The 17,249-nt window shown below is 31.8% G+C and overlaps 1 protein-coding gene across 1 annotated transcript in view; it reads right to left on the bottom strand.

The window, feature by feature from the left end:
* The window catches only part of LOC131843406 (cell growth regulator with RING finger domain protein 1-like), a 49,654-nt gene that overhangs the window by 11,883 nt on the left and 20,522 nt on the right, over positions 1 to 17,249 (bottom strand). The window contains exons 3-4 of the mRNA XM_059192041.1: positions 9,102 to 9,237; positions 1,291 to 1,435 (exon numbers count right to left, since the gene is read on the bottom strand). Coding sequence (XP_059048024.1) covers positions 1,291 to 1,435; positions 9,102 to 9,237 — 281 coding nt within the window. The remainder of the gene's footprint in view (positions 1 to 1,290; positions 1,436 to 9,101; positions 9,238 to 17,249) is intronic.

Genomic DNA, 17,249 nt, shown 5'->3' with positions numbered 1-17,249 from the left:
ATACCTAGAAATACAGTATCGTCAACAAAATTAATAGATTTATTGCCCAATACGATTTTTGAATCTACACATTGGGGAGAGTAAATTTGATACATTTAGTTTTATTTGCATTTAGTAGCTTTAGCTCTAGTTGCATTTAGTAGTAGTGTTTTTTTAGTATTACATTAAATAACAATATTAAACGCCAGCTGATAGCACGAATATGTAAAAATAAACAGCGATGACTTATCAGTACAAATATGCTATTTTAGTTTAAGTAAAGTCAGCTAACAGTTAGTTAATCATTCCACTAAAAATAAAATATCATAAACAAAGGACTGGAATGATTTCTTCTTGCCATAAAATGCAGCGCATAAAATGCTTTTTAGGGTAGGTAACTGGCACGTGACACCCCTGGTGTCTCAAGCGTCCATAGGCTACGGTAATCATTTAACATCAGATGGGCCGTATGCTTGCCACCATCGTAGTATAAAAAAAGGCGCAACCAAATTCATATTTTGTTAGCCCATGAGACCTCATTTTGTTGATAAAAACTATAAAATAGTTGTAATTAACAGAAATAAAAAACTTCTTTTCTATTTGTCAGCAAAGTATTTGTATTTATTATTTATTTTAAATACTTTAAAAAGGTAAAACGGATCGAAACACAAATTTTAAATCTAAATTACTCCAATATCTTTCCCAAAATCAGAGTAATTCTTTTTCTTATTTCAAAGTTAAATAGTAATTTATATAGTTACTTTATTATATATACATAGGAACGGGAAGACCAATACACAGCTATATCAAGCAAGTTAAAGAAAAAGTTGGAGTCGTGTCGTATCAACAGCTAAAAGGACTGATAGAAGATCGTGGAAGGTGGCGGGAGATCCACCGACAAGAGCACAGCTCTTAAATTATTAAAGAATGAACCTATATTAAATGTACTACCCACATAAAACTCTGACTGGGAGAAAATGCCTCAATGTGATAAGTCCGTCACCTTTATTTGTGTATTCAAAATTACTATATTAATATTATAAAGCTGAAGAGTTTGTTTGTTTGATAGCGCTGTTCTTAGGAACTACTGGTACGAATTGAAAAATCTTTGTTGTGTTGGATAGTCCATATGTCGAGTAAGGCTTTAAGCTATATAACATTACACTACGGCCAATAGGAGCGGAGCTGCAATGAAAAATATTACAAAAGGTGGGGAACTGAAACGCAGACGAAGTTGCGTGCATCAGCTAGTAAATTATATAAATAGTCGCAAATATAAGTTAGTATTTTGCGAGAGTTAATATTACTCACAGTATCATCAGGCCTTAATTCACCAGTGTCTCTCTGGTCCCTGGCCAGTATCACCACTAGGGGGTAGCAGTTCCGCGGCGGAGCGCCCAGTTGGAGGGGCTCCTCTGCTGACAACCTCATCAGTCTCTCGTCGTGGGAGTTGCTCCTGTAATTATATATTTCTGTTAATTTAAAACTAAATAAATACTATTTGTTTTAAATAGTTACTGCGGTCTAGCGGTTTGGTACCGTTTTACTTTCGATGGTCGCCTGTTCGATTCTTCGCACGATGCAATAATTTATATTTATGAGTATGATTGTCTGTATTTGTCTGTGGGGTGGTTTTTATATTTTAATAAAGTTTTTTTACTTTAGTTTAGTACACACAATACAAGCTCTGCTTAGCTTGGAACTAGATGGAGCTGTGTGAGCTGTTCGAATTTATTATTTATTTATTCATAGTTAGTAATAATTAGTATACTAGCTGTACCCGCGATTTTTCTATAATATGTATATATTATACATATAAAATTACTACATCTATTGCTAAAAACTGTATTAAAATCCGTTGAATAGTATAAAAGATTTAACAACGAACAGACAGCGGTAGCGACTTTATTTTATATCATGTAACGTTTATTTATCCTATGGTAACACTCGTGCATTGCCATTTCAGAGGTTAAAGATGTAAATTTCTATAAGGAAATGATAAATATGAAAAAAATATTTATTTATATTAAAACCATTTGAATAGAATAATAATACATTGTTGGGGTGACCTGGAAAGCATAGTAATGCCTGTTTCAGGTATATCCCTTCCTTCCATATCCACTGTCATATCTTATATATAAAATTCTTGTGTCACAGTTTTCGTTCCCATACTCCTCCGAAACGGCTTGACCGATTCTCATGAAATTTTGTGAGCGTATTGAGTATTATATTTATTTTAAGGCAAAACAACGTTTGCCGGGACAGCTAGTATATATATATATATGTTTTTAAAAAGAGAGTTTTGCAAAACATTAATCTTATCAATATTATAAACGCAAAAGTTTGTGAGTATGGATGGATGTTTGTTACTCTTTCACGCAAAAACTACTGAACGGATTTTGATGAAACTTTACAGTAATATAGCTTATACATCAGGATAACATATAGGCTATAAATTTCACGCGGGTGAAGCGGGTACAGCTAGTATCCATGTATATTAATGTATGGGTATTCATGTTTTACAAAACACACTCATCATCATTTTCGTCCATTAAAAAAACAACGTTAATATCTGCAATTAATTTTACGTACGTATAGCGACATCTTTTTTTAATGGCATCTACAGATTATTATGCGAGTAGGTATCTTTACTAATTGTTTAGATGGAGAATCAAGTAAAAAAAAACGTCCCAAGAAAAAAAATCAGCTACCTGTCAATTTAGCTGACATGTTTTTTTTCCATACATTATTCATGCATCGCTCTGTACATAGGTCAAGGTGTACATGATGTACAGTATGTTTAACTATTATAATAAAAATTTGTAATAAATATATATCTTATATATAAAATTCTTGTGTCATAATGTTACCATACTCCTCCGAAATGGCTTGAACGATTTTTATGACATTTTATATGCAGATTCGAAACAGAATCGGCTAATATTTAGTTTTCATATCCCTAAGTGGTAAGGATTGGCCACCTCTAACATTTTATTTAAAATTTTATACATTTTTTATTTTTACTCTTTTATAATGTGGCATTAAACATTACATACAACCCTAAATTTTCACCCATCTACCACCAACCCCTATTTTTAATAGCGACATTAGTACTTAAATGTATATGGCAAAACAAGGTTTACCGGGACAGCTAGTAGATGTATATAAATTAAAATCAACTGTAGAACGTATGTATGCATATTTATCATGTTAGAACATGACAATAGTGGTTCATGCACGGGATTTTCATTTAATGTTAGACATAGACACCTATATTAGAACACAAAGTAATTGACTATAGTTGAGTTTCTTGCCAGTTCTCAATTGAATCTATATACTGAACTGGACGGTAGGGATGAATTATAATACAATACATTTAACGTTCATAAGCGTCTAAAATGTCCTAATATGATGAACAAGATGTAAATCCACTTCTAAGTAACTGGGCTAAATTCATCCGGTCCCCGATAGCGCACGCGGATGAATTTCCATATGAAAAAATGTTTATTTATTTAAAACAATTTGAATGGAATAATACAGTGGTTTCCAAATAGTTTTTGTGTACCACTTCAAACAAAGACCTCAAACCTTGCGTACTTCTTATTGTAGCAATCACATTATTATGTTATAAATGTGAATGTTTGTGAGTGTGTGTGTATGTTTGTTTTATTGATAGCCACACGTACCCCTGGGGTAACGCGTACCCGCGTTCCACTAATTGGGAAACACCGGAATGTAAATAAACTGATTAAAAAAAAATCAGTTGAGTTTCTTGCCAGTTCTTCTCCATTGAATCTCTATACTGGACGGTAGGGAAAAAATATAATACAAATTATTTGACGTTCACAAGCGACTGAAATGGCTTACATGAATAAATGATTTAGGATTTGAACAACTGCAATTGGAAGTGAAGTACACGGTTTATTTGATAAAGATGATCGAAAATCATACCGAATAGCGTTATTTTTTATTAAAATTTAATACAATTGATATATTGACGTTCAAAGTTGTTCATGTTATAAAGAACAGATTTGGTATTCCTTTCTTCATTAGATACTACAGCTACGTAAAGTCAGTTCGAGCGGCTAGTCATAATCATAATAATATTATATACGCGAAAGTTTATGAGTATACCTGACTGTTAATTACTCTTTCACACAATATCTACGGAACGAATTTTAACGACTCTTTATAATAATATAGCTTGTACATCAGAGTAAAACGAAGGCTATAAATTTCACGCGAATGAAACCGCGAGCACAGTATTATAGTCATTACATATTATAAAACAAAGTCGCTGTCGCTGTCTGTCCGTCCCTATGTATGCTTAAATCTTTAAAACTACGCAACGGATTTTGAAGCGGTTTTTTTAATAGATAGAGTGATTCAAGAGGAAGGTTTATATATATAATACATGTACACCCGTGCGAAGCCGGGTCGAGTAGCTAGTGAATGATAAATTACAATAATAACAAAATTAAATTAAGTAGAGTGACGGCGCGGCGGTAGCCTTGCCACGTTGTTTATACATATAAATAAAATTGGAGTATCTGTTTGTAATATTGATATAACCGTTTTCTACTTAGGCTTCTGCTCTTATCACTACGACTGATTTAATCTTATTGTGTTTTTATATTTGCGCCTAAATAAATTAGTGCTGGTTAGTAGTTTGTATTCACACGTTTCGACTTGTAAAATGTGAACTTACAAGGATTATTTAAAAGAGTAACACACAAGTATCTAGCTTATTCTACTTGTGATGAGACAGCTTTCCGAATAAGTGGTAGATTTAAAAAAAAATTTTTGACTATTCAAAAGTGCTTAAATGAAGTTTATTTGAATAAATGATTTTCTATTCTATTCTAATAAATAACTCTCTGGACAATTAACACAGCGCCATCTAGTCCCACAGTAAGCAGAGCTTGTGTTATGGGTGCTAGACAACTGATGTAAACATTTCGATTTTTTTGTAAATACATACATACATAATATATATAGAAGACATCCAGACCTATACAAACAATCATATTCATGAATACAAACGTTTGTGTCGTGCGAGGAATCGAACACGCGACCATCGCGGGTTCGATTCCTCGCCCACTAATATAATTATGTTAGTAAATATCGTTTAAGTGTGTGCAAATGTAAACAATTTTGAAAAAAGTTTAAAACAGTGTATATATTAAAAATTACAAATTAATATATGTAATAATAGATAATAAAAAACTATGGATAAATAGTGACACAATAATAAAGTTATAGTTAAGTTTGGTGTTGTACATAACAAGTTACATGTACATAAATTAACAGCGAACATGCATTCAATATTACAATATCTTCATTATCTATACATATAAATAAAATTGAAGTTTCTGCTTGTAATATTAAAATAACCCTTTTTTACTACATGCATATGAATACAAACACGGTACATATACCAAAATATCGTTTTATACAATTTTTGTCTGTTTGTTTGTTCCGGCTAATCTCTGAAATGGCTTGACCGATTTTGGCGAGACTTTTATTTTCAGATAGTTGATCTAATAAGGAGTAACTTAGACGACTGTTATTTTAAAAAAATCTTTTATTTTAGAAAAATAAACTTTAATTCCACGCGGACGAAGTCGCGTGTACAGCTAGTTTAAAATATAAATAGACAACCAATAGCAGGTATTAACCATTTCAGAATTAAATTTAACTATTTAGTGTAAACCTCATTAATATACATAAACAATTGTTCGTTAAAACAATGGGTTTAAATATTCGTAAACATGTTTTATTGTTACTGCATTGACAAACAAGTTGTATAATATTATCCTCATTCCTTAATAATATTGTAAATACGAAAGTAACTCTGTTTGTCTGTCGCGTTTTCACGCCAAAACTACTGAACCGATTTAAATTAAATCACACAGATAGTCCAGTGATTCCCAAAGTGGTCTATGACAAACTGTAAGGTCTACGACAGCGGACATCTTGTTGTTTTTAACACTAAACTTTACTACAATTACAAATTTACAAAAAATCAATGCCAGGTAAGAATGGGGGGTCTACCCAAAACCAAGGGCTCTACACCACAAAAAAGTTTGGGAACCTCTAGTCTAGACTCTGAGAAAGGATATAAGCTACTTTTTAATGCGATAAAAGGGTTGTCATGTATTGAAAGAGGCGATGAAAGGTTGTATGTAAGTATGGTCATTTTTAAAGGTAGAAGTTTGAAACTTATTTTTTTCGCTGTTGATAAATATAAATAAATATGACATTCACAGTTTGTAAAAAACTTTCAAGGTGGTAAAATAAAATAGGCTATGCAACTTTGTATGTTAGGGATAATGAGATACAGTATAAGTGAGATACAGTATAATTTTATACTAGTTCAGATGGCACAATTACACTTGTATGTTAAAATTATTATTATTATAATGTCCAGTACTACTGAACCGATTTACAAAATTCTTTTTTGTGTTGGATAGCCTATATGTCGAAGAAAACTATAGGTCTAGGTAACATCACGCTACGATCAGAGCTGCAACAAAAAAAGTTGCAAAAACAGAGAGAGTAAATACTAAAACACAAGTTAATTTACAGTGAAATTTAAAACATAAACAGCATGTACACGTGAAAAAGAAACATATTTGTCAAACATATTATTAGGTCACGGCCCCGTAACTGTATTTGGGCTTCACAAGACATTTACAATAATTCTCGCTGAATATGTTCATATGCCGTAAGCTGGTGTATTTAGGTTCAGTATCGACTATTTTGGGAATGGTAAACAGTAACTTTATGTCAAATAGTAACACGTATTTGTTATATTTATATAAATCATTATGAATCAATAGAAGATCAAATTGTCAAACAGCACGAGACCTATTGGTTTGGTTTCTAAAAACCCATTCTTATTACGTTTTTTAGGCAAGATCACGAACTGCTATAGTCAACTTTATATAACAACTTTAGGCATGTATTTAAAATTATCATAAGGCACATAAATCCAATTAGAAATATTATGTCAGAATAAATATTATTGAAAAAAATAATCATAGAAAAAATATGTATCAATTTCAGGTAGGCTCTAAAATATCTAACATTTTTATTATATCTATGATGTTAATATGATTAGATTACAATGTGGGTGTAGACTAACGTGACCACACGTCCCGTTTTGAACGGGACTGTCCCTTTTTATAAATACGAGTTCCGGTCCCCGAAAACACTGGGAACACTGGGACGCAAAATTGTCCTGTTTTTGGAAACCGCGCGTAAATTTGAGTAGTGGAGCCGGTAGGTTGTGATGTTAGGTGAATATTAAACAAAGCGTGCCATGTTTCGTTCTTACTTAAAATATTCTCCAGCTGTATTAAAACAGTATCTCTTATTTTTATTTGTAAGTTTTTAATCTGACTTTTTTTTTTATTTTAGAAAAATAAAGGTTAATTCCACGCGGATGAAGTCGCTTCTACAGTTAGTTAATAATAAATATCCCAGGACAACTCACACAGCGCCATCTGCTCTCAAACTACACAGAGCTTGTGTTACTTAGATGTATGCTTTTTGGAATAAAATATATAATATACATATAAAATACTAACGAAAATATAAGTATATACTAATAAATAACATTTTGTGCAGGGATCAAACTTGCGTCCATCGGAAGCGAGGCGATGTATTAAACCGTTAGATCAGTTGTAGAAAGAAACATATACAAGACGCTGTTACAGCTATTATTACATTGACGCCTGCAAAGAAAATGTTTCATCAAATCATCAAAGGGATGCTTAAGACATAGGTAGGCGTAACCTGGTAGAAAGTTACATGTTTGGTCCGTCAATAGGTACCAACGTTTAAAATCTATTAATGTTATACGTCAGTGTCCCCAAAACTTTTTTTATAGCGTTAAGGCGCTAAACCTAGAGTCTGGCAAAAAGCAAATACGCAAACACCTATTAGCACGAACTCGCAAATGACGTTTTACGACGCTTTTATTTGTAAAGTTAATACACAAGACGATGATATTGATGCAAAATATTTGCAGTCGTTATTCTACTTAATTGTGGCACTTACACTACAGTTCTCTAGTCATGAGTCAGTTACACGCATATATGTATGTCAAATCAAAGTAAAATTTATTTTCAATTACATTAATGACTGGTGTACTTTGATTATACGTACTAAATATTACTATTGTATTATGCTACTACAAAAATAAATAATCCTGGAAATATAAGCTCACGTAGATGGATTATACGCATTGCGATTCGCATTTTTCGTTTTGACAAGGCGTGTATGTGGTTAGTAAAAAATCAACACTGTAATGCCTAATTCAGGAACCTCTCATTTAAATAATTGAATACATGTAAATAAACTGTACCTACAGATTCGGTATAGTCAGCAAAATGAAACAAAAATGCACGGACTCGGCCGAAATGCGAACCTGCTCATAGTTTCTCTACATACCTTTGTACTAATACCTCAATGGTCAAGAAGTTCTGTTTGAAAGGCCCAATAGCATAGTTCAGTAACCGAGTTCCTCGTTGTACCCAGTGTTGATAAAGTAATGTTTATAAGCACAGTGTCAATTCAATGGTGAGAATAATTAATATTTATTGTCCTAACTGTACCGTACCAGTAGGCGCCATGCTTCACTACCTTCCTTGTATTTGTTCATGTATAATTATAACTCGTGATAATTTAGCAATAAGCGATAAAGTTTATTTTTAAATGGGTGGTTTTAGAATCAGATTTTCTTGTTTTCTATTTTCATCCATAATAAATAAATTTAGATTTTTCCTTTTGGAATGAATGCTTAAATTACTTGTAGCGGTAGGTTTAATTTTTAAAACAAGCCGTATGTATACATATGAAAGTATATATAAATAAATAAATAACCCTGGACAATTAACACAGCGCCATCTAGTCCCACGGTAAGCAGAGCTTGTGTTATGGGTCCTAGACAACTGATATAAATACTTAGATTTTTTTTAATACATACAAAATATACCTAGACCACACCCAGACCTAGTATTGAGGAAATCCTCAATAACCTATTTTTGTTAGAAACATAATTAAACATTATATTTGAATGATTGATGAACTGTGGTTAATCAGATCTAATTAGGTACCTGGTAAATTTTAGGTGACTAGAAGCAAGGATTTCTGGCAAGGAACCCCACAGTGTCCTGTGGAGTTCTCTGACCGGCGCCCCCCACCAGCTCGCGTGCCAGTACCGCACTGTCGAGGATACGCAGCAGCTCACCCCTGTAACAAATATCTACGTCAGACTTAAATTTTAAAGCATTTATTGTTGTAGGATATTTAGCACTCTTTCAGTCCATGTTCCCAATATATCTGGGGTCGAGTCTCACTGTACATCTGCGCCAGAGAACTCTGTTCTGGTTTGTCTATAAAGTAAGGTTGTCCTGGTCCACCTGCTTCTTAATATTTCTTGCTCTTATTTGGATGACATAGTCCATTTTAGACGCATTATGAACACATTCTTTTAAAATATCATTCTGATCTTCTTGCCCACAATTAGATGTCACTTCGTAAAACATATGATTGAACTATGTGAAAGATGATATGCTTAAATAGAGAGTAAGTCATCTGACTTACTCTCTATTTAAGCCTCTCTCTACTCTACTTAAACTCTCTATTTACTCTCTATTTTATCCTTTTTTATGTTTAAGCATGACAGCAAATTTTTGAAAAATTTTCACTGATACTTCGTTACTATTTGCTGTAGCATAATATTACATAATTATAGCCTTCTCAGGCTAACACCATGTTTTTTTAAGTACAAGTAGTTTCTGGGATTAATAACGTAAACAAACAAAATTTTCAATTTTGTAAATAGTCCGTTCAAGTATTACGTAAGCACATTTATTACAATTATTTACCCCCCCCCCCCCATCCCCCTTGTCAGCAAAAGTAAGCAAAGCTCTTACCCCCTCCTCCTATGCTTACGTAAACATTTTTCAATTAATGTAAATTTATATTTACTTGGTCATTTGAATATGGCGTAGGGAAAAAAAACAAATTCTTATAAATAATTAAGTTTATTTGAATAAATATTATTCCATTTATAATGAAGAAAAGTATTACAAAAAATATTAAAATTATGTAATTCATTAAGAGTCCAGTTACCGACACTTAATACGACGTTGGATTTGTCGCAATCGAATACAATTATCATTAAAAACATTTTGTAACAACGTACTTGGAATTAATAAATTACCTCTCATCACTTAGTAATAAATTATCTACACTTTATACCTTACTAGCTTTTGCCCGCGGCTCCGCTCGCGTTAATTTATCCCCTTAAGGGTGGAATTTATCAAAATCCTTTCTTAGGGGATGCCTACGTCATAGTAGCTTTATGCATGCAAAGTCTCAGCCCGATCGGTTTAAAATTCACAAAGTTTCATATAAACTTTCATCCCCTATTTTATCCCTTTGGGGGTAGAATTAATCAAATTATTTGATACGAAATCTTCGAAGTTAGGTCTTTATTAGTGGTGGGACTAGTGACTCCATTTCTATCAATGTCCTGTCAAATCTACACCTGATCACATTACTCTACTAAACATTTTCGTGATTAATTCCTGATTAATTTGTCACTATGAGCTAACTGACCTGACCTCATCTCCTGGACTCATGTTATCAACCATCACTCATATCAGCCTACATTAATAACTATATTGTTATATACTATAGATATTATATACTATATATTTATTACTAGCTGTACCCGCGATTTCGTCCGCGTGGAATTTAAGTTTATTTTTCAAAAATAAAAGTATCCTAAGTTACTCCTTATTACATCAGCTACCTGCCAAAAAAAGTCCCGTCAAAATCGGCCCAGCCATTTCAGAGATTAGCCGGAACAAACAGACAGACAATAATTGTAAAAAATGTTATTTTGGTGTATGTACCGTATTTATATTCATATGCATGTAGTAAAAACCGGTTATTTCAATATTATAAACAGACTCAAATTTTATTTATATGTAATTATTTTGGTGTTATAATTAAAAATTAAATTATGTGATAGTATTGTATTATAGATATATCATTAATTTATTTATATACATAATATTTACTCCGTGTATAAGTTGTAAGTACTTCAGGGTTTGAAGATAGCTTCTTAATGTTTGCGGTACGGTACGTTGCGATGCGTTGCGGTGCGATGCGATGCGGTGCGATGCGTTGAAATACGGTATTTCACTAATGCATTTAACATTAGAGAACTAACCACCGTTACCGCAAACATCGAAATGCTACCTTTATTTACATACTACTGTTAACTATCGTGTTACGCACCATTAATTAAAAATGGTAAAGTCAATAATCATGTAACCTGAAACGGAACGTCCGAGGCCAGAGCCAAAGTAATCTATGTGACATTGACAAGTGGATGACGGACGATTGAACGGAGGCAGCGGGAGTTTTGGAGCGAAAGTGTTGATATTATTATAAAAACAAATAAGAGATAGATAATTGTAATATTGTAGGCATTGAGTGTTTCTCTCCTGACTAACCGGCATTACGCCTAAGTCGTCAGGATACTAGTGATTTTAAAAGTTCAGAAGCGGTACCAATCCCGCCTACAAATTCGACTGTAAGGTAATTCTGACTAGAAGTTGTGGTAAGTGAATTTACGTTAATAACACGCATACCATTAAAAGCAGTTTCTCACTTGTTTTATTGAACTTTTGGATGAATTGCTTTCTACATATTAAATAGATTTAGTATGTACGATAACTTGCGAGAATAATGACATGACATGTAACGATATTGAATTATACAATATGCCTAAGAAAGAAGTATTATGAATACATTAAGTATAGAACAACGTGGCTATCTAATTAGTTTAAAATACAGAGTAACTATTGTTATGTTATTAATGCCTATGATAAAATAGGATATCAACAGATTAGAAACAGTTACATTAACTATGTTGACATACAGGTTGAACATGAGAACACATACCATGTTATACATATAAACAGTGTAATGGTATTGCTGAGTTTGTTGCTAATTCACAGTAAATTAGTCAAACTTACTGTTCAGTTTTGTGTGTTTGTTCTACGTGAATTGAATTGAAGAATTGTTATTATTTCTTTACATAGGTACACATATATGTTTGATGATCCCATTTCAGATAAATGACAATCATAGGCATAGTCCAGGTATATGTCTTGATGGTGGTTATATTCCCAAATTGCGACACTGTCATATGTATATATATTATATTGGTTGATACTTTGATATGTGTTTATTAATGAATTAATAAAGCATATTAATATAGATAGACACATTATATTGTTGACATAAACTGATACCAGCAACATAACATGTTATATTTCATAATATTAGATATTAAAGACATTTTAGATGCTATCTCTTGATTAGCTGTGAAGCTCTCAGTAAAATACTACTTAACTCTGATAGTACAATTATTATATTTATTTCTTGCTGTGTTTTGAATTTTATATATATAGCAATGGCTAACAATTGGTAGTAAACTCCAATGTTAAAAAAACCAAATAACTGTAAACTATTATTATTAATAGTTCCTTATTTAATCATTATTTAGTATAAAATCCAATTGAGATCTATTAGGATCCTCAAGGTTATCATAATCATATGATATTGATTATTAATGAGTTGAAAAAGCACCTAGAAATGATATCAATTCCTCAAAGGTGTCATATTATGCTGGAATTATATATTATATGTATGCTCAGATTGAATGTATTATATGTTTGAGCAATTGGTTCACTTCTTTGATGCTTCTCTTGAAATTCATTAGAATGGCCCTTAGCAGCCATTGTTGATCAATAAAGGTACTTAAAGGTCCTGTGCAGGTACCTGTAGCTATGTACATTTGTCATTTGAGACAATGTTTAGTAAGTGAGTGTTGGAATTTATAAGCACCACATTAATATGTGACATGTTAGAAAGTGATAGATTACAGGTAAGACTATTCTTACATGGTTCAGTTTTATAATTTATGAAGTTGTCTTTTAACCTAAAGAAAAGCTTTTGGTAACTCCAGAAATGAATGTTGTTGGCTCTTGATTGTATTATTGATTGTACAAGAAACCTGTTGAATTTTCTAAACAATACTTGACAACAAGCTTTTCTTTAAATTTACTATTAGTGTTATGAATATGAATAAAAGTTTTTGGAAATAAGTTAATATTTGTGTACATACAGAATGTTTGGATATATATATTGAGTCGCAACAGTGAGAGTATTTGCCTTTTGATGAGTTATAACTCTCCATACAGTAAATTGCACAAAATGTCATGATTTTATAATATGAATATGTACAACATACGACAATTGTTATCACAATAATGAAAATAGACTATTGTAATATATTGCAATGTATTGCTATATTGTCCAATCTTGTGTAGTGCATAAGCTAATGAACTGAAGATTTGCTGCAAGGATCTGAGCTTAAGTTATCCATTGAGTTTTATTATTTAGTGTCATTTGTAGAATGACAGTACTAAGAAACTATAAAGTGGACAGATTCATTGTTAAATCTGTATTGGAATTGAAATGTGAACCAAGGAGGAAATCATTGTTTAAATTCAAATTGTATTATATATTTGTGAAGTACAAATAATAAAAAAAAAAAATAAGTAGAATATATTATTGAATATTAATATAAATAAATGTATATCAGAAGATAATAACTGATTTAAAGCATTCATGAGTTAATAATGAACTCATCTTGAAGTTAGCACATGGATTGTGTCAAACAGTGTGGTCTAGAATTGTGAAATTTGGATAATAAACTTTATAATTCAGATATTATGGCAGGAAAATGGAAATAAATGAGTGCATAGCACTCTTTTGTTGTATATAGGTATGGACAGATGGGAGAGAATTAAGTGAATACATGTAAACTGTGATATGGTGAAATAGTAAGGAAAAATTGGATACTATTTTTAAATGGTTTATGTAACTTACCTTCTATGTATTTGTAGACTACAGGATTATAAAATATTTTATGATTTGACTAATGAAGTTTCTGTATATTAATTAGTTATTATTAAATAGTCTCTGTGGGAGGCAATGTTAAGATATTCAAAGTACATAAGCTTTAAAATTATTATAGAGGAAAATTATGAGACACAGACAGACAAGATTGTTAGGAAAGTAAAGAGATATGGATATTCTAGAAAACTTTGCTGATGACCTTGGTAATGTGGTTATTAATAGGCTGCATAATTGTCCATGCATGGAAATTCGTTCCCATTCTATACAACCGTTATATATTTATGAGAATTCCTGATTGTTGGTGTTTTATGCTATGCTTTTATAAGCATGTGGTTTGTTTTATTTAATATAACTTTGTTACCAAAGAGGATGAGACTGAAGTTAGTCGGTTTTATGAAGATAGCACTTCTATACTGTGGCAAGCTTCCAATTATCTTCTGTGAATCTACTGTACTGTAGAGGACAGTGCATGGTGATTTCGGTATAGCTATGACAGGAATATATAATTAAAAAAAAAAAAAAAGAATAGGAAAAATCCTCAATATCTTGTGAACACAAGTTAATCACTGCAAATGTAACTTAGATTGAAAGTGAGATGTTGGTATCCGTTGGGATGAACAGTGATTCACAAGCACAGTATCAGTATAATTTATAGAAGAAAAAAAAAATATAAATAGTAATGATTCAAAAGAAAATTGTATCATATGTACAGGTATAAATACATATAGTAATGCCTATTTAACATTTAAATAGTATTGTGATTGATTGGATTGTAGGACGCCATATAATGAAATGAAAAATTTATAAGCCATATATATATATATAAGAAAATGGCAGAGACGACAGACAAAAGAAACGTAGGACAGCAAAAAAAAAAAGATAAGCAGATGCCATACGAAAAAAAAGTAAACAGCAGGAGAAGACTGTATGCAAACTTCCATAGAGAGAGACATGGATAGTCAGTATGGACGAGCTGGTTTATGAATATGGATACTGGCGTAATTTATGAGATTTTTATATGGTTTACTGATGGATAATAAACTACTTTATGAATAGTATATATGTAGAATGAAAAATAAATACTGCATGGTCTAAGTTGTAAGGTTTACATGTTATAGAGAATTATTTGTTGAGAAAATGTTTGCGAGCTGAGCCAGTGTTCTTTAATTATAATGGTATTATAGTGAATACAAATTTAAGAAGCACAGGTAGTTAAAAGAAAAACAAAAACAAAAGGACAATTGATTGTTGTTAAATGTATGAGCATTAAAGTTTTGAAAAGTGTACATGGGTATACTAGATTTAAGTTGAAAGGATCCTATTGAACCTATAACTGTTTTAAGAGACATTTATATCCAATGCAAATAAAATGAGAGACAATATAAGTTGTGGAAGTAAGGCTATATCTGTCAATTTAATCCCAGGAATATATAAGAAAAGTTACTAGAGGATATAAATGAAAGTTAAGATATAAGAAAGTTAAATATTGTTAACAATAGATTACAGTTTACAGTTATAAATTACTGTTGTAGATGGTTTTGCCAATTTTATTAATTTCTAGTTAACCTTTGTTAAATCTTGAGATATTGTATCTATTAAGATTTTAATTGGTTGAAAAAAAAAAAAAAAAAATATAATCGAAGCGTATAATGCTAAATTAACGAGCATGTAAGAATTGTTGGTATACATGTTGACTCAATTGACTGGAATATGAGATTGGATGTGTTGTATTTAGACCATTGTCACTTTTGACATAACTGTTGAGTTGAAGTAAAATAAAAGTGTTAACTAAGGCTTTTAATAGTAAACTCATCAACATATAAGAATTGATGTTGTCACTTGCATAGCATACGAGAACGGATGTATTAAATAAGTGAGGGTGTTTTAATGTTGAATTGTACAAAATTACAGGTGTAGAGATATTGGAAGTTTATAATAATAACGGTGATGTTGTTTTCAAATATTTGGTTGATATTGATCAGATAAATAAGATTGAATTAAATTTAAAGCGTTGTCTTTGACGACGACGGAAGTTAAAATTTTTATAAGTAATGATCAACGCAATCAAATGCTGGGCATTTGATTCCATAGATTAGTCTGAGCACCTATATGCACTTGTATGTGTGGCTGAACGCCCTTTGGAGAAATCGGATTGACTATTGTACTAACTAAATAGTTTAAATTGAAATTAATCCTTTCAGAATTGATTTTATGTGTCTGTTGTAATTAATGGGAAATTAGAAGAGGTGCTAATTTATAGAACCCAGACACCGTATACAGACACTTTAGAAATATTATGAATAAAGCGCTCGAGGTGTACAAGATAGTTACACTGCAAGATTGTAGTAAGGACGATCACAAGGTAAAATTTGATACACCTCTATGGAAAATAGTCGGTAAATATACGCGGTGAAGAGTTGTACATGAACGAATAGATCTGAAAGATTAAGGAATGCTAGTGATACAATGATGAGTTACAATCGATGACAAGCTGAATTATGAGCAAAATGGCTAAAAAAACGGGCGGTTGATATGACAATGAAAAATGATTTGCAATACTTTAATGAAATTATGAGATTAATATAATAATCATATGACTATGAATACGATTTATGGATTTTAAGGTAAATGATGGTGATTTAGATTTGATGATATACTGATGAGATGATTGCGCTGAGATCGCGGCTGATGGTTCCGTATACGTTAGTTCACGGAGAAAATGGGGATCCGCGTGTGCTCAATGCGACGTACAACGAACGACTCGCTTTTTGTTGATGCTACTCAAGATTTGGTAGATAATAATAGGAGTAGGGTATGTGGTAGTAATATATTGCATGTTCGTTCAGAAATTGGTAGATACTAGATATATATCAACCAGATATATAATTCGAATTTGGTACATAATTAAATTGAATTAACTTATGATTAAATGTTATAAAGTCCTTTAAAGCGTTGGAGAAATAGTAAAATGGAACCAGGAAATCCAGTTCTTAAAGATATGTAATAGAATAAAAAGTAATAGTAAATTTTGATGGGAGTGCATATAACCCATAGTTGAGTTGCAATGTAGAGCACTTGAGGCTGAAGTAAAAATAGCATAGTACCATAAAGAATATGACTAGTTGGAGGCCGTAACTCCTTGCGTACGCAAGCGGTGAATGCCTCATTGAGAAAATGACCAGTTGTAAAATATTTGATGTGTTTCAGTTGGAGGCCGTAGTTCCTTGTGGCGGCAAGCAGTGGCTGAGTCTAATGAG

This window comes from Achroia grisella, unplaced genomic scaffold, assembly GCF_030625045.1.
Source record: "Achroia grisella isolate CSIRO2021 unplaced genomic scaffold, CSIRO_AGI_Agris_v1 utg1086, whole genome shotgun sequence".
NCBI classification, from domain to species: domain Eukaryota; kingdom Metazoa; phylum Arthropoda; class Insecta; order Lepidoptera; family Pyralidae; genus Achroia; species Achroia grisella.
Note: the sequence above shows the minus strand (reverse complement) of the source record. Positions and strands in the feature narration are given on the sequence as shown.